The 18,360-nt window shown below is 41.8% G+C and overlaps 3 protein-coding genes across 9 annotated transcripts in view; 1 reads left to right on the top strand and 2 right to left on the bottom strand.

Annotated features, from left to right (window-relative positions):
- n4bp1 (nedd4 binding protein 1) overlaps window positions 1–2,951 on the bottom strand; it is a 14,998-nt gene extending 12,047 nt beyond the window's left edge. The window contains exon 1 of the mRNA XM_019888239.1: window positions 2,617–2,951. Within this exon, the coding sequence (XP_019743798.1) occupies window positions 2,617–2,928 (312 nt within the window). The 5' untranslated portion in view covers window positions 2,929–2,951. The remainder of the gene's footprint in view (window positions 1–2,616) is intronic.
- Window positions 2,942–6,650, top strand: LOC109526764 (dynein light chain roadblock-type 2-like). 2 transcript variants are annotated; one of them, XM_019888241.1, is made up of 5 exons: window positions 2,942–3,017; window positions 5,444–5,474; window positions 5,629–5,704; window positions 6,053–6,220; window positions 6,400–6,650. In XM_019888241.1, exons 2-5 carry the CDS (start codon window positions 5,472–5,474, stop codon window positions 6,453–6,455), a joined length of 303 nt encoding a protein of 100 aa, XP_019743800.1. In that variant the 5' UTR covers window positions 2,942–3,017; window positions 5,444–5,471; the 3' UTR covers window positions 6,456–6,650. The 2 variants fall into 2 exon arrangements, with proteins under 2 accessions (XP_019743800.1, XP_019743801.1); XM_019888242.1 differs by lacking the exon at window positions 2,942–3,017 and adding an exon at window positions 5,037–5,313.
- A 1,835-nt stretch (window positions 6,651–8,485) lies between these two features.
- Window positions 8,486–18,360, bottom strand: part of LOC109526760 (genetic suppressor element 1-like) — a 62,351-nt gene continuing 52,476 nt past the window's right edge. For 5 of the 6 annotated variants that reach the window (XM_019888235.1, XM_019888234.1, XM_019888236.1 and 2 more), the window contains 10 exons: window positions 17,371–17,594; window positions 16,803–17,028; window positions 15,076–15,560; window positions 14,892–15,004; window positions 13,647–13,923; window positions 13,021–13,143; window positions 12,206–12,553; window positions 11,287–11,553; window positions 10,554–10,657; window positions 8,486–9,304 (listed from right to left, as the gene is read on the bottom strand). In XM_019888235.1, the coding sequence (XP_019743794.1) occupies window positions 9,164–9,304; window positions 10,554–10,657; window positions 11,287–11,553; window positions 12,206–12,553; window positions 13,021–13,143; window positions 13,647–13,923; window positions 14,892–15,004; window positions 15,076–15,560; window positions 16,803–17,028; window positions 17,371–17,594 (2,308 nt within the window). In that variant the 3' untranslated portion in view covers window positions 8,486–9,163. The remainder of the gene's footprint in view (window positions 9,305–10,553; window positions 10,658–11,286; window positions 11,554–12,205; window positions 12,554–13,020; window positions 13,144–13,646; window positions 13,924–14,891; window positions 15,005–15,075; window positions 15,561–16,802; window positions 17,029–17,370; window positions 17,595–18,360) is intronic. The other variant, XM_019888238.1, reaches the window with a different exon arrangement.

Below are 18,360 nucleotides of genomic sequence, written 5' to 3' on the forward strand. Positions count from 1 at the left end.
CGGAGTCGGCCGCGCGCCCCGGCCCCCCGAGTCCGGAGTGGGGAGAAAACTAAATAGGTGGCGGTGGCGCCTATTTATGTCTTCTTGTTTTATGTTTTATGGTTATTTTGTTTAAATTTTTGATGGGGGGGAGAAAAAAACATTAAAAAAAAAACAAAAAACTTTGTCCGACCTACCGACCCTATGCTGAAATTTCTTGTTACCGGAAACACACTATTTTTTTTGTTCGGCCTTAGTCCAGTGTGCTTGCCTTGTCTTTCCCTTAGCGAAAATCCATGCGGAAATGATGTATGCTGCAGTACATTAACATGAGGCATTTTTCTTAAGTAATCTTGAAGACATTCCTGGAACATGTGCACTTCACTGCAAATTCAACTAGAAAATTAGCTGAGGACAGCTGGTAATCGTCCTTTTAGTAGAAAAAAAAGCATGAAACACACAGCTACACACAGTGATATGTAGTTCAAGTTTTCCCACGTGATTTATGCAAAACAATGGCTCACAAAAGAGTTGACACCAGAAAGGCCTCCCACTTACTCATTCAGGGAATCTCCGGGTACTAGAAATGTGTGAATGAGTCAGCTGCTGGTTGGTCTGGGAACTTCCTTTCAGGTGTGTGTGTGTGTGTGTGTGTGTGTGTGTGTGCGCGCGCGCATGTTGCAACAGTGATGAATGAATCTCAAATTGAATTCCCCTTATTTATAAATTTGAGATGGCTCACAAGCCTTTCATGAGACGTAAATTAATCAAGTCAAGCATTCATCTCCAAATTCATTTTTTTTCTGTTCCGGAGTGACAAGTAACTATATATCTACAGTATAGTTTGTAAAACAGTACTTTTATTTTTTTTTTTTATTAATTGAGTTAAAAATTATGCTATATAAACCATAACAAACCCAAAAAATATTTTGGAAATTGTCAAGGTTGTTAACATAGGTAGCTGCATCATAAACCTCATATAAACGTGTTAGGCGCTGTATTAGCCAGACACCAACACACTCAGCGTGGAGGATTCTAAATGACTCAACCATGACTCAGCAGAAGAGAAAGAAAGGTTTTAGTGTGGAATGAAAACCTGATGTCACATATAAGGGCGCATCTGTCAAAACGAAACGGTCGCTGAAATGAGTAAATGAGTGTCTTTAAAGAATGGGTTTGCCCTCTGTGGAATTTTGGTTGCAGTAGGTAAACTCAAATGTTTTTCGTTAACTTAGCGCTCTAGGACAGAAATAAAAAAGTTGATTTGCTCAAGCATAAACCGTTCACGAGAATAAATCGAGAACACAGTCACTGGCTACTTCATTCAGCACACTCCGATGCATGACCAATTATAGTTTACCTTACCTTAGCTTTGAACATTATTTAAAGTTGAAATAATGTTCCTTTTGGTGACATTGTCAGAGGTGTCAATCTCAGAACGTGTTTATTTCTGTAAATTCTGTTTACAGTGGCACTGAACCGGACTATGTTGTTTTGGGAGGAATACTTAACGTTTTGAGTAAAGCTACACTGCCCTCCATAATTATTAGCACCGGAGGTTAAGATGTGTTTTTTTAGCCTCTATTAAATTTTGGGCCCCCCCCCCCCCAAAATAAAATAAAGCCAAAAAAAAAAAAAAAAAAAAGCCCAAAGGCCAAAAAAAAAAAAAGTAAAATCCAACCTTTAATTCATGTGCATTTATTCAGTGTATCCACATCACCAATTCACATTACAAAAACAAAAGTGATTTATAAATTAACCAGATGCGTTCATGAAGTGTCACGCATAGGCACAATGCATGGCATCGAATGACATGTGCACAAACCATGTCATGCTACGCATGTTTATAAAAGTCAAAATGGCCTCGCGTGTAGGTGTCATTCACATCTCAGCCTGAGCTATTTATACCGATTATTTCGAAGAGCTACCAGTTTGATCATTCCACACTTCTCGAAGTAACAAATTTGCTCAAATTGCATGGGATTTGATGTCCTTAATATTTAGATTAATTAATGGTATTGATGTATGTGAGGACACTGACAAGTATTAATTTCTCACAATAATTATCAATGAGGATTTAACAAGGTAAGAAACACACAACATCAATATGCAACGCTAAATTTCTATGAATACCATAAATGATCACTTCTTACAATGTCCCTAGGAAATCCCAATGTCCCATCAATGGGGAGTAATTATTCAGCCTTTCACTAAACGTCGCTGACATTGATACGAAAAATACACACTATATTATTAATGAATGATGACTAACAGCCCAAAGAAGTTTAGTTGGATAATTTCCCGTGGCATACCTGACGGAACTCTAGCACAGCGTTTTTTTTGGGAGGAGTGCATATACACACACACACACACACACACACACACACACACACACACATTCATATGATTGACATGACAATTGATATCAGCTAATCAGCTAAGGTAGAACTAAGTAGCGTCTCCTCTTACACTATGTGAGCTATACATAGTCATTTTCAGGTACGATTAACAGAGCTCCAGATACTATCGGCCAGTTCGGACTCGACCCACCTGTTCAAACCACCTGAAGGCACACGTTTACACCACGGTCACATCGGCCCCGCTGGTTTATTAGGGGCATAGAAATAAAGACCTCACCTTTGCTTTCGAAACGTCGTCAGTGTTTCCTCTGAGCTGGAGCCATATCTGACGCGAAGCCGTGCTACCGTGTGCTTGTCCCGTGTGGTCCAACAGCCCGATAATAGTGAACGTCACTTTGAAAACGTACTCCACGCGAGCCTGGGCACATTTCAGCTCGTCTTGCTTATTCTCCGGGACAGTAAACTCATCCACCGTCGGGGTGTCTTGCTGCTGCCTCGCGGCCGAAGCGCAGAGCCTGCTGGTCGGCTGCTCGACGCACGCGAGCTCGGTGACTCGCTTCATACCGAGAAGGGGCCGCGTTGTTGACATAGCGTCTCTCGCTGTTAGCGTCACCTCGGACAAGCACGTGTTAAGAGTCCAACTTGTCGGCGTTGCTGGGACCCTCTGGCGTCTACATGGTATGCTCGATAAGTAATACGCGGCGACAGAGCGAGATTTATAACGTCTAATATAAAGAACACCACGGTCGGGTTAGCTTAGAAGTCGGAAGCACCGAATGACGTATGCGGAAAGTCCCACTTAAAACGTCATCAAAGGCCGACAGTGAGTGTAAACTGTACACTACTGTTTATCTGGTGCCTTGTGGCTAGGCAAGTGGTTTTGCGCAAGCAAGTTGCACATTGACCTTTCTTCTTACGACATAGAAAAACGTAGACGTGGTCTTTTGAGGTTAAGGAAGGATGTTTTTATTCCGCAGCAACTGTCTGAAAGCGCCCACCTTAGTCGAGATTGTTAGCACTCACTTAGTTGACAAATGTAGTGGCCTTTTTGCCGTTCAGAGTTCAGTCATAGCTATGGCTGCCGGATTTCTGGTAAAGTGTATTTGCCCCAACAAAATGTGATTCCTACGATTGCCTGGCAACCAGCTCAGGGTGTAACCCGCCTACTGCTGAAAGACAGCTGGGATGGGCTCCAGCATGCCCGCGACCCTTGTGAGGATAAACGGATTAGAAAATGGATAGATGGATGGAAAATTGATACTGTAGTTTGAAAATATAAAGTGATGTTTTTTGGATTATAAATGGTCATGATATGTGACTGAAAACAAAGGGGTTATGAAGTTGTGCTTCTGCATGCACAGTGCTGGGAAAAAGTATTGACTGATTTTTTTTTTTGTAAATGTACCGTACAACACTTCAAAAAAGAACACAAAAGCTCAGCTGACATTTTGCCAAGAACGATCCTATTTTTTTAACAAAATAATCTGTAGACTGCAAGAAGAAAGACTGAATTTGTTTATGGCCTGAAGCATTATACCCTATGAATAACACAGCATTTGATGAAAAGAAAATCCTGCCTACAGTCAAACATTGTGGTGCCAGTGTGATGGCATGGCTCTGCTTTGCTAATTTACTCTGTCGGTGAATCACTGTAATCACTGGAAAATTTAATTGTGCTGTCCACCAGAAAATCCTGCAGGTGAACATCCAGCCTTCAGTTTGTGCTTTTATCCTCAAGTCTTCTTGGGTTAAGCAGCGGGACAACTACCTGAAACTGAATGATTCTAAAAAAGTCAGGATTTAAAACTGAATCTTTAAATATCAGTTCATTTTAAGATTTTTTTTTCAAATCTTTAAATGGTCTCATCCCATCTTTTGCTCCACCCCTTCACCCTGTCTGGTGCCGCAGGTCTGCAGACCAGATGCTACCCGGGTGGAATTTGTCCAGTAAAAGGGACAGTTTGAATATTTGCTTTACTGCTTTACTGTGATCGGAGATGGCAAAGAAAGTGTGTGTGTACTATATATTATATATATATATATATATATATATATATATGTATACTGGGAAAATACAGCATTCTAAAATGTTTTCTTGTGTCAAACCTAGGTTAGTGACCTAAGCTCAGATGTCGAGTGGACATAGCTGCGGATGATGAATGATAAAAAAAAAAAACGGACAACTTCTTGAATGTTAAGCTGAGGTCCGATTTGGTCAAAAGTCATAACTAATGCTCTGACATAGAGCACTGTACCTACTAATACTTTTGAGTAAGTAGCAATGTGGTGCCCCCGGGTTACATAGCCGCCATCTTGAACCGGGGTCCAGGGTGAGCTCTTCCATTTGCTTGTATTGAGGTAACTGTGTTTCGTTCCAATAAATTCATCATAACTCATCCAATTCTTCACCAATTGTGACACTAATGGGTTTGTTATAAACAGCAGACATGATGTTATGATACCATTTCAGACACCTGGGCAATTTTACAACATTTTAAATTTAAAGGTAAAACTAACCGCTTTTTTTATTAAAAAAAAAAGAGATCTGTGACAGGCCAAAAACAATGAACTTGACCTTTTCTAACTATTCTTTTGTTTTTCTTGCCATCACATTGTTGGTAAGAAAAACGAAAGCGCAAGGATGCCGCCACATTGTCGTGTACTTGCTTGCACACAACACCCTACAATTTGGAAAAGGGAGCAGGGATAACAATTCACGGGTAAAAAAAACAACTTTTTTGTCTAGCCTCCCACCACCACCCCGCTGCGCAAACGTTCTTTTTTGATAGAGCACGCGTTTTGTCATTCGTAGAAAAGTGCACCTCATACAAATCGATTCGGAAATGTGGAAGTTACTAATTATTTTCCAGGTTTATGCCTCGCCTTTGATGGGAAGTCGCCCCTACAAACATGGCCGTTACGTAGCACGGCGGTTAGCATGCTCCAATTCAAGCTATTGTAACAGAAAAATATCGTAAGCAAACGTTACGTACAACGTCACATTAATAACGCGCAATGATCATTAATCGATGTCATGAAGACAACAAATCACTTACCGTTTTAAAGAGGGGCGGTGCTGAGCATTAACGAACATTTTCTTCCAGGTGGTGAGGCAGTGTCTCGTCCACTAAGATGGTATTATTTATTTTTTTGTTTATTATCTATCGAGCAGTATTTTATAATTTAATTATTATGACTGATTATTCATTAGAGTTGTACCCCTGTTCTCAGAGTGTTTATTGAAAAGTTTCATTTTCTGTTTATTGTTTTTTTTTAATCGCTCTTACAGGCTGAAGTTGAGGAAACTTTGCAGAGAATCGAAGCCCATGGTAGTGTCGCAGGAACTATTGTGGCCAATGCAGACGGTAAAACAAAACACGCACACACAGATATTCAAACAACAAAATTGTACTGTTACTGTTTACATATTTTTATTTTGGGTAACACAGAGGGGTTTAGTGGCTAGCACATACGCCTCACATTTCTGAGATCTAGGGTTGGAATCTCGACTCAGGCCCTCCTGTGTGGTGTCTGGAAGTTCTCTACCTTGCTTTTTTGGGGGTTTTCTTTGGGTATTCCATCTTCCTTCCAAAAGCATTCATGTTAGGTTAAAGGCTCTAATTTCGCTTTGGCTCCAGCTAACCTGCAACACTCATGAGGACAAGTGTGGTGGAGAATGGATGGATGAATGAATATTTTGTTTAAATTCCGAGGTATTCCTATCCGATCGACGTTCGACAGCTCCAAGGCTGGCAAGTACGCGGATGTTCTTCGCCACCTCACCGCCATGGCCAGGAGCACGGTGAGGGATGTGGACCCTCAAGATGATCTCATCGTGCTGCGCATCAGCACAAAGAATCAAGAAATTATGGTTGCACCAGGTAAAACAGAGGTGGCATAAATACTCACATGCTGTACTTAAGAAGTATAGATACTTGTGTAAAAAAAAAAAAGATTGGGAAAAGTAGGAGTACTGATTCAACTACTTTGCTTCAAGTCGTATGAGGAGTATGTTGTATCCATTGTGAAGGCATTTTAAAAATATTGTTTCCCTTTGCAGAGAATTCCTATCTTCTTATACTGGTCCAGAGATTTGAGCGGTATGCACGTGCATGAGAGGCAGACCGATTGGTCACATGTTGGTGGATTATATTCATGTGCAGTACGAATGAGTGGAGGAGCAAGTCATCTCTTGTAGCTGCAGATTTTTGTGTCCATGTAATCCACTGCATCAGATATTCCCTACCAGTGTTCTGTGGGAAATTATCCACATTTACTTAATTGGTATTAAAATGATTTATTTGATTTTTACCTGAAATGATGAATCTTTGTTCCTCTATTTAAATCAGTGCTATATAGTGACACACAGAACAACTGACAGCTCTTCGAGTCAAATTGGCAGCCAGATTTTTTTCGAATGCAAATATGTGCTCTACGTGCCCCCAAATTCACTCAAGCAGCTCTAGCTTCACAATAATTATTGAGATGGAACTTTGTTGAGTCAGGTTTGCTTCTTCCTTCAAAGCGTGACGACCTTGATGCAAGACTATTAGCAGGGGGAAAGCAATCATTTGAGGGTATTATAATTACATACTATTCAAACTCCACTCAGGAATATTAAACAGGTAACAGAAAACAATAATGAATAATGACTAAATGAACTATTTATAGTTTTTATGTATTCATAAATGTCAGGAGATTCTAGAAATAATTAAAGTGCAACAGTAAATGCAATCATGAAGCAACATTTTAATGCAAATTTCCATGTACATCAATACGTTAATAAATAATTCACTGCAAATTTACAGTCCTATCATCCCAAAAAATACTTTAACAGCTGATTCAAACAAATGAGCAGGATTTCATGTTTTGTTGACATTATCCATCTGTGATCGTACATAATTTCAAATTAAAGGGATTCAAATGAAAGGGATTATACTATACATTTTTAGGTGAAAACAATTGAAAGTTTGGACGAAAAAGTTGTCTGACGCTAACACTATGGATGTTTCTTCAAGTTCTATCCACATGTGTTGGCGTGTAAAGGTAGTATCTCGAGTCTGTGATCATGTGGTTGTCATGACACCCAGCCTCCCAACAATGAATACATTTATCCTATAACATCCTTCATTTTCTTTTTTTTTTCCTGACCAGCAGCATTTTTAAACACAGCATATGGCTTCTCTGTCTTTTTTTTCTTGTGAATTAAATCACAAAAACTTCACCCAAAAAAATCTTCATCTATCACAAGTACCAGTGTAAAATCTAAGAAGCGCCAATAAAACCCCAAGTTCATCATTCCTTGTTTCCTGTTTTGTGAGGGATTTTACACCAATGTTATGTTTAAGTGCATTCCATTCACGTTTTAAGGCCTGAGGTGAGCTTTGACCATTCAGCCTGGTCATGTGTGTTGAATGAATGAATTGATTATGGGTTGCATCTGTGATTCTTAACCACCAGTGTGCTGTGGGAAATCTCACATAATTGATCACTGAAAAGATGAATTGATCACTGCAAATCCAGTAATCCCCTGCCTATTTGAGGTTTTGTATTGATGAATTCCCTAATCCAGCGTTTTTATTTGGGGTGGGGGGGGGGGGGTTTGGGGACCTATCATTTATTCACTGCAGAACGCACCTGCACTGGAAAAAAAAAACAACTTGATTTTCGGTTGCAGGATTAAAATGTCAACCATCCATTATGCAAGCCGCTTATTGCGGGCGTGCTGCAGCCTATCCCAGCAGTCTTTGGGCAGTAGGCGAGGTACACCCTGAATTGGTTGCCAGCTAATCGCAGGCCACACAGAGACTAACAACCATTCGCGTTCACAATCACACTGAGGGACAATTTGGAGTCCCCAGTCAACCACCGTGTATGTTTTTGGAATGTGGGAGAAAGCTGGAGTACCCGGAGAAAACCCACGCAGGCACGGGGAGAATATGCAAACCCCACATAGGAAGGCCGGAGCTGGAATCGAACCCTGCACCTCTGCACTGTGAGGCTGACGTGCTAACCAGTTGGCTACCGTGCCGCCATCGTGTTAAACTCATACTCATCATTTGCTTATTTTTGAAAACAGAAAAATTACATAGGCTTACCACATTTTAATTATGTGCAACCGAAAGCCAAAGGATCTTTTTTTCACTGTTTGGTTTGGTTTTATTTCTATATTGCTACAAGGTGCAATAAGGTCAAAATAGTAACTGGTGGAAGTACAGTTTGTTGAGTGATGCACTTGATGGAGAGACAAGCTTTGTGCATTGGAGAAGAGCTAAGTTTAGCCTGGGATGCCCATGCAAGTTAGGAGCATCTTAACCACATGTGCATGTCCACATTTGTGCACACTTTAGGTGCCCCCACCCCGCCCCCCCAAAGTCAAATAACCTGTAAGCAATTTATTTGTAAGGGTAATGTTGGGGTGATAAACAATGAAAGGGTCTTCCACTAGATGGCAGATGATACAATTAACTGTCTCCACCTGTTATAATTCATACAAAGTCATTATTTTAATATATATACTTTTTGTGATGTGTTTGGTGATGTGCCATGAAATTTTGTTGTTGTTTTTAATTGGACTGTAAAACGTACCTTGGCTTAATAAAGTTTGGGGAACACTGGCAAAGATACAGGATGCAAAGTCTCCAAATCGCTGACAAATCTCCAATCCCTTGGATAGACTGAATAAAAAGGAAGTGCGGGACGGCAGGATGATGGCAACCATGAGAACAGGTGTGTCGAATTTTGAGTATGGGGCCGAGGATTGACTTCCTTTAAGTTCTCTTAAGTGCAAAGCCAGTTGTCTTTGGACACACAGCGCCCTGAGGTCACCTGGGCGTGTGGGTGTTGAGGTGCCCACCTCTGCCCCAGTGCATGCTGGGTAGCGTCAGACACCTCCTGAAGTGCTCCAGCTGAGCGTGCAGTCTCTCACGCTCCTCTCGTACCCTCTGCCTCTGGCTCACAAGCTCCTGGAAGAGACGTGTTTGGATTGAAAAACAAGCCAACGAAGCACTTGCTTAGGGTCCCTTGACCCCTAGGGGGCTCCCAAGAGCAATTAACAATCAACTGAGACTGGGCTATTGAGAAAGACGAGAGTAATGCAAAAAGGTTGAGGTAGTTTATTTTGAATGTGCTTTATTAAATAAAGCTTTCACACATTTTACACAGTTTAAAACAAAATTATTCAATTTCGTTTCAGGTACAGTAGTACCTTGACCCTCAAGTCAATCCATCCAATTTAAAGTTTGACTCGCGAGCAAAAATTTGAGCTGCGGAAAAAGCCGACAAGACAATGATTGCAACTCCAAGTTGAAGTTTACTGTCACACCAAATATAAAAGTGAGAGTTACACATCGTGTCTATAAAAGAATCACATAACCACCTTTGAAAAAGCCTCTATGTTCATGCTAACACAATGCAAATCAAAGCAAGACAGTAGATGGGCAAACGGCATCCAATGACATTATCCTAATGCAGGCGCGGTATTGTAACCAACCCATGAAGCAACGACTATTTGAGAAACATATATTCTTGATCTTTGAAAAAGAACTCCCGTAATATTACAGCAACTTGTTGCTTCTTTTAAGTGTCTGTATTATACTGCCATCGGGGAGGCCATGGCGAACACGCCAAAAGGAGCACAATATGGGGCTGGAACTAAATAATTTGTATTCATTTAAATGGGGGAAGAGGATTTGAGAGTGGTTTGAGTTACGAGGGCAGTCATGGAACGAGTGAAACTGTTAAATGCGTTTTGATTTTATTTTCTACTCTGATTTGCAGTCATTTTTATGTACCTGAAGTCATTTAATGTGGTGTTGTACTTTATTGCAAATCATTTTTGCACATTGCTGTTGCAGGACCTGAAATAAAAAATAATAAAGCAGATGATACATATACACTATATGCATAATGTTATTTTTAATAAGAGTGGATGCTATTCAGCACCCCAAATGGAATTTCATCATTTAAATTATTTAAATCAACTCCAGTGTGCTCTTGTAGTTGAATGTGCTATCTTTTGATCTTAAAAACATATACAAAGAAAGAGATGTCGGGCTGTCAATAGGATTATGTAAACAACCCTGCCAGAGCTGCAATGTATGCACTAATGAGTTTATAGTAGGTTCAAAATGATCAATAATTAATCAATGATTAGGGCCCGTTGAGGCGTGAAAAATGATTGAATGAAGCAAAGAAAAGAGTGTTGGTGCCTACCGCCATGGTGAGAGAGAGCTGCTCTGCGGTTCTGCTGAGATTGTAATTCTGCGCTTCGAGTCTTTTGCACTGACTGTGAAGAACCTGCCTCTCAACACTCCGCTCTGTAAGGAAAAAAGGCTTGTTATACCCCTAAAATCCAAGCATCGCCTCAAATGTAGTAGATTTAAAAGTCAAAAAAGGAGAAATGTCATTTTTCAACATTTGAGTTGCTAACAAATGATCAAGCTGAAATTTGAGGTTTCAGTTCATTTATGTTTGAAAAGTATTTCCCATGCTTAATATATATTGCTGTCAAATATGCAGCAAAAATATGGAGTCGATCCAGAATAAATCAAATTTGATATAACAGTCTAAAAATTTTGAATGAAAGAATGCGAGATGGTTCAGATCTGGATTAACCATGGTTTGGCAGATTCTCTTCTGAACCCCTGCACACGTGCAAATGTGACAACTTCAAGTGTGTTAGATATAACGGTCTAAAAATATTGAATACAAGTATGAATTACAATATGCAAGGTGGATCAGATCCAGATTAAAATGAAAAACACAAATTTCTATTACTTGTAAAAAGATTTAACAGATGTACGTGTGAAAAACGTTCCATGTTGTATTTAATATTAATTGCTGTCATATACGCGATCAGGATCAGATTCATATTACATTCGTTTCTACCAAGCATAGAGGTAGCAAATTTCTTTCTCCCGAGGTGAATCCCCAATGTTGAACTCACCATCCACATAATCCTGATAGGCCTCGAAAATTGCTTCGATGCCCTTCCACTTTCTTGGTGGTTCCTCATCGTCGTCCTCCTCCTCGTCCCCAGATGAGTCTTCACCCTCGTCCACGTCCGCATCGGTCAGTTGCTCCCCCTGACCGACTCGAGGGGAATGGGTGCGATGGCCGTTGACGTGGTGAACGGCGTGGTTCAGATGAGGTGTTTTGTGCGGAGAGAGTTCGCGAGGCACAGAACTGTCAGCCTTCGTCAGATTTGAGACCCCTGGTGAGGAGAGAGTAGCACTCGATGTCAGGCTTCAAACAAAGATAACTCTGAACAACGTTGCTCCTCCCAATCCCTTGAAAGCGTTCTGAAAGCCCAAATCAATAACTGTCTCATCCCCATTTCAAAAATCTAATCCTAAAAAATACACTACCGGTCATCTCAATTCCTAGTAAACTTGTATTTTATATCCAATTTAATATTTTTTTCTGTAACTAACAGAATACAGTTACACTTTTTTTGTGTCACAATCTCTCAAACCTGGATTAAAGTCCCTAACGAGTGTGAGGTATGCATTGTGGCTCAGATCCAAATGAAACATAACTTGATATTTTAGCTCCTGACCAGGTATACAAAAAAAAAAAAGAATAATTCAAACAAGCATTTGATTACAGATTACAAATTTTTACTAGACTGTTTACATTTAAATCAGTAACATAGCCAGATTTATTTGCATTTGTAACATAACATTTTCGGACTGAAGCACACTTCAGAATCTGATCTATTTATTTATTTATGTGGACATACTTTCACCTAAATAGAAGAGTTGAATCAATACTCTGACTGTTACTAGGGTCTCTTTTATACATGGGCATCGCTGCCACTAAATAGCACACATTTAGATTCATTAGTAATGGTAGCAGCGTGTAACCTTTGTGGTGTGTGGACTTTAGCACAGCCTGGTGGAAGTGCTGAGCGAAGGCATCGGGTGTGAACCTCTCCCAAGGCCGGACCCGACCATTCACTCCTACGCCGTGCTCTTTTTTCAGAGGAGCTACGAGGTGACCGTTGTGGACTGGCTGCAGCTTCTTGTTGATTCGCGGCGCCTCTGCGAATGCCACTTTGTCACGGTGGGGTGCCAAGGGTAGAGGCGGCTGCCTGAGAGCGTCGTCGTGGGGGGCATGTCTCGCTTTGTGTAAATATGGAGGGGAGGGGCTCGGCGAGTTGGGATGAATTTGTCCATTTGACTGACAGGAAGGCGGGGTTGATGAGGACTCACCTGTGAAGACAAGTTGGACAATTTTGAATATGTGCGAACCAGTCATCATGACATTAGGCCACAAATGCCAATCTCGTTTTTTTTTTTTTTTGGTTTTTGTTTTACTTTTTAACACGGATTGATTTCGAACATTTCCAAAAGCCAAAGAACCCAGCGTGGTTCTGCCACAAGTCATTCTAAACTAAAAAGGAAAACTTTTCCAAAAGTTGACGTGCTGCATTAGTATGTCAGTGTTTTGTCAGCCATGCATATCCTTTCTGCCCCTAACCCACTGAGTGGCCACCATTTGTGAGCCTTTGCGAAGGTAACGAATCTTGTATCTCGTCAGGGTTCGTTCAAGGTCGCAAATATTCACCAAACAGTCGCCAGATGTTCGGTTGTACTTTTCTTGTCGCAAAGGAATTTTGAACATATTCAAAATTTCGGTGGCACTTATAAAAAGAGTGCATCTGAACAATGGGTCTCACCGAGTGAGGAGGGGGCGGCAGGGGGGCTGCTGCTACACGGAGGTACAGAGTTGTATCGGAGTGTGTCCAATGTCACAATCTTCTTCTCAATGGCCCTCAGCAGCTCCTCAGTCTTCTCTTTGTCTAACGTACAACACAACATGTCAATCGAGTGAGACAGCTTTGGCTCTCATTGGCTGGTCAGAGCAAGCAAAGTTTGACTGGCAAAAGACATCTCGTCAGGGTCTCTTTTTTAATATGTTGCTCATGTTATTAGATAAATATTGATTCTGAACTGCTACAGGTGATATTTTTATGAGAGAATTTGTGGTGTTGAGAGGGAAATAACATGCATTTTACCATTTTCAAACAAAATGTAAAAGTAGCTAAATGTAGCAACAAAGTGCTGAGTTGGCATTTTTGCTCAGTTGGAATCAGTCAGCGTTGAGTTTTTGGAAGCTTTTACACGCATCTGTATTTTTAATAATTTGTGGATTTTTATTACGGTACTCTGGTTCACGGTATATTTCTTGAAGAGGTTTTTTATTTTTGTTCCCTATCTTGATGATACTTATTTTCTTGATTTAAACTGTGCATCTTTTATGAACCTTGAGTTTGAAAGAGACAATTGAAAGTAATGCTCATACCTCTTCGTTGCCGAGCGCTGACGTGGGAGAGGTTGAAGGCGCGCAGGAAGTCCTTCTTTTCCTGCAGCTCGGGGGCGCCGTCCATCTGTTCGGCGGTGTACGGCGTCGTCAGCGCGGCGGCCGGCAAGGTGGGAGACTTCCGTTTCACCCGCATGGTGCAAGGTGGCGAGGTGCTGCGCTCCCTCATCATCCGCCTCCTCTTTCTCCTCTTGCGCTGCAGAAGCTCATTGCGATGAGCCAGTGTAACCAGGCCACACGTGCGCAGGAAGTCCACTTTCTTCAGTGTGGGTCGAACAAGAACAGAAGCGTGTCAGTGACTCAATATAAACCTTTAAATGCAGTGATGCCTTGACTTGATCAAACTTGTTACTCAGATTACTTTCAGATTAGGCACACCTGTACAAGCTAATGAGGTAAAGTATAACGCTCAGTTTTTATTTAACAAACAAAAAAAAAAAAAAAAGTTAATTCAATGTGCTTTTTATTGGAACGTTTACTTAAGAGTTTAATTCATTCCTTGACCAAGCTCTTACCACAAATTATTTGTTTAAAACAGTGGTTCTTAACCTGGGTTCGGTCTCAGGGGTTCGACGAAGCCTCTGCCATGGAAGGTAAGACACACCCAACTCAACATGTTAATTACGCCCGCTTGGCCATCACTGGCTGCAGATGATCACATGACATTGTTTGTCCAATCAGTGCTGTGGGAAATTTAGTTCGCTTAGTAGTCAACGTGTGACTGTCGTGATAGTATGTCGTACAATTAAAAAAAAAAAAGTATACTTATCTCATGAAATTTTATTGACTTCTTTCTGTTTTTAATAAATGCGTTTTTTTTATATCTTGAATTTGTAAAAAAATATGTATATTTATTTTTCACTCATGAAGGGTTCGGTGAATGTGCATATTAACTGGTGGTTCTTAACCTTAGAGGTTAAGAACCACCAGTGATTTAAAATCATTTTTTCATCTTGAAATTAATTTACCATTAAAATGCACCAGATGATTTCTCACAGCACACTTGTGTGCACTGGTTGTAAATCACTGGTTTGAAATGGTCGACATAAAAGCACGTGAGCTCATCTCAAAGTTGTGAAAAGAAATTCGACTCGAACTTGACTGACTTTATTTTAAAAGCTTCACCTCAAAGATTTGAGTCCTGGTTAACTCTTAGACTGAGATTAGTTCCAGACAACGGGCCTTTTATATGATGCTCGGGATGGTATTTAGAATGAAGTCTCCTACCTCAGAGGACGTATTGAGTTTAAGGGGTGGTTGTTCCGTCACTCTCCTCAGATGGGCTTTGACTTCTTCTTCGTCGCTCTCGTCGTACGACTCGTTTAAGTCGTAGTAATAACCTACAGACAAGGAGGAGATGCTCAGGTGTTTGTTAAACCTATCTACAGGTCTTTGCCTCCGTTATTCTCACCTCCTTCACGGGCTTCCCTCCTCCTCTGCTCCTCCAGGTCCAGCTTACTGAGGAGTCGGCGATGTTGCTGAAGTGCCTCGTCATACACCAGCGCACTGTCCCTCTGCCGCTCCCTGCCGGCATTGGGGTCTGACAGGGGTGCGCACAGCCTAAGGTGGAGGTTGTTGGTGTGGCGCCTCTGGAGGACGAGGAGGTCATGTTCGGCCTTGTTGGACAAGCCGGCCTCCTCTCTCGCCGAGGGATACCTTTCAGGAGCCTCTGGTCTCCTCCGGGCTCCATCCTGCAACATCTCCCCCCAGCTCAGGTGGGGTCGGTCGGCCCTGGTCAGGCCGGGAGGGGGACGAATTGGTGGGGTGGACTTTCGGCGGTCCACAAAAGAGGCGGGGTTCCACAATGTGGTTTGCGGGGCTTTAGGGGAGATGAGGGGAGGTGGTGCGCCGAGGGAAGGTGGTGCATCTTTGATGCCTTGGTTAGGATGGCCTGTTCTGTTTGGATACACAGAAGGACAACCAACCTGTTTAGACCAGTGCTGAGCTGCTGGCCTAAACGCTATAAGAAGCACTCATCTACATTTACAGTCTGAATTCTAAAACAATGGTACCTTGACTTATGGTGGATAGGAAAAATCTACACACCCTTGATCAAATGGCAGGTTTTTGTGATAAAAAAATGACACCAAAATAATTCCTTTCATAACTTTTTCATCATACTTGTGGCCTATAACTTGTACAAAACAATACGAAAAAAAGGGAATATTTTTGATTACTAATAAACACCTGGGAGAGTGAGGTTGCACACCCTCATCTTATTGAGGATGTGGCTATGTTCAGAATTAACCAAATGCATTCAAAAGCATGCTAAACGACAGCACACACCGACCACGATTTAAAAAGCCATTGATTATCCCAAAATTCTAGCTGGCTTTTCATGACATTATACAGCACAAGCCACGGTCTGCAGAAAGCTTCCATTGTGATTGCATTGTTTTAGTCAGGAGAATTGTGTAAAATAATTTCCGAGGCATTACATGCATTGTAATAGCTACTGCTACGACGTTTCAGGAAAAAAAAAAATCCACCTATTGCAGAAACTAACTCTTAATTCATGAATATTACAACATATAATCCGAGATTAATCTTGGTAATGATAATCTCGATTTGTCTTTTATTGACAATTTTAACCTATTTTGGAATTCTCATTCCTTTTACCAGTCAGATGGCGTTCATCCAAACTGTCTGGGCAGTTTGATATTCGCGACCAACATCCACCATGGAGTCATCAATTTTACTCCCAGGTGACTCTTGTTTACAAATTAGTCAGCGACTGGCCCTGTTTCTACTTTTCCCAAAACCACTGCACCAGACAGTTTCCCCACTGAAACCATCAGAAGTAGATGCCCCCCCCCCCCATTCCTGCAACCATGACCGCACGTCAAGCACAAACATTAATCTGGCCGTGCTGAACCTGCACTCTCTTTCAAACAAAACTTATATTATCAATGACATGATTTTAAATAACAATCTAGAAGGTTTTTAATCAGCTCAGCTTGTGAATGTCACGTGACCAAATCCAGAAAACAGGTGAGTAGTGATTGGTTGGTACCTGAGCATGGAGCAACTGTGATGTCATTTTGCCATTTGCTGTCGACTGAAAATTTCATCACAGGCGCTCAGGGCTCAAGTGGTATTTTCTCCACAAAACACAATCCTGTCCGGTATAATTCTCACCTATTGCTGTCTTTTGTCCAGGCCTCCTCAGTGGCCCTCACATTCATGGCGGCAGATGCCACAGCTCCGTGGACGCCACCCGCCGCAGGCGCAGTGTGGTGCTTGGCTGGGTGAGAAGGCACCAGACTAGGCACCGGGTGTGGGATGGAGCCCCGAGAGGAGTGGAGGTTCAAGGGCAGAGGTTTTTGTGCATGGAAAGCCGGGAGCTCTGACTCCTTCGCTTGATCTGGACGGACATTTGAGAAGAAAGTCACGAAAGTTACAAGAGATTTGGTGCAAGATAGTAACGCTAAAGATAATACGCTTACAGCAGGTTTAATTGAGCATTGTGCATTTTATTGTGGTTGTAGTTTGTACTGTGATACCTCTCATTATATATATATCTATATATATATATCTATATCTATATATATATATATATATATATATATATATATATAGATATATATATATACTGTATATGTGTATACACCCACACACACACACGCACGCACACGCACACTGTGAAATTAATGTAAATAGGTGTGTGTGTGTGTGTGTGTGTGTGTGTGTGTGTGTGTGTGGGTACCCAGCCTGTTGGGGGTCAGTCTCTCCCCTAGCCTGGCCCGGTCCTCCAGTGAAGACGCCCTCTGAGGCGGCCTGTCGGCCAGGTATCGGTGGCCCTCAGCCGCCCTGACCATCTGCTGCTGTCTGTCCCTCTGCCTCTCCTTCTGTCTGTCCAGCTCTCGCTCCCTCTCCTCCTCCCTCTCTTTCTCCCTCTCTCGCTGGCGAAGCTCATTCTCCATCTGCATCCTGTGGGGGAGGTTGACAAGTATGAAGACACGCGTGTGCGCGCGCGCGCACACACACACACACACACACACACACACACACACACACACACACACGCGCGTGCGCGCACGCATGCACGCACACACGCACGCATAAACACATGGGAGAGGAGGAGGGGGGGGTGAGAGATGCAACACCCAGCATGAGGCAGATATTAACCACACACTGGTGAACCTCACACAAACATTCACACACACACACAAAAACACACGCATACTTCGCTTACTATGAGGGAAATAATCCATACACAGCATGACTGAGCAAGAACAGATGAACGCTTAATGGGAAACCACAGGAAAAGCGCACGCACACTCGCATACACATTACAATATATGCACAAGCCATTACAGAAGCAGATGATGAACAGTGTTGTGTTTAAAGATGTCCCCGGTGTATTGTGCTGCAGACAAGCAGTGTTGTTTTAGGAAAGGGAGCATTTACTGGAGAACAGAGGTGCCCACTGAGCATTAGCATTAGTTTAAAATGCAGATGTTCATTCTTTTAAAATATAATTTTCATGAATTATGTTGTGACTGGTTGTTTCTTGATGAATCAATTGTTATGCAGTTGCTATGCAGTTGCTGTGGGCCTTTATTATGTTACCTTTATTATGTCATGTCGGCCTGATGTCTTCCAATATATAAACTTGGATTACTCAGTGATATGTTGTCAGTCGGTCGAGCTTTCTCCCAGTCAGAGTGTCATCTCTCTTCCATGTCTTCTGCAT

The sequence above is a fragment of the Hippocampus comes genome, unplaced genomic scaffold (assembly GCF_001891065.2).
Source record: "Hippocampus comes isolate QL1 unplaced genomic scaffold, H_comes_QL1_v1.1 scaffold112, whole genome shotgun sequence".
Classification (NCBI taxonomy): Eukaryota; Metazoa; Chordata; class Actinopteri; order Syngnathiformes; family Syngnathidae; genus Hippocampus; species Hippocampus comes.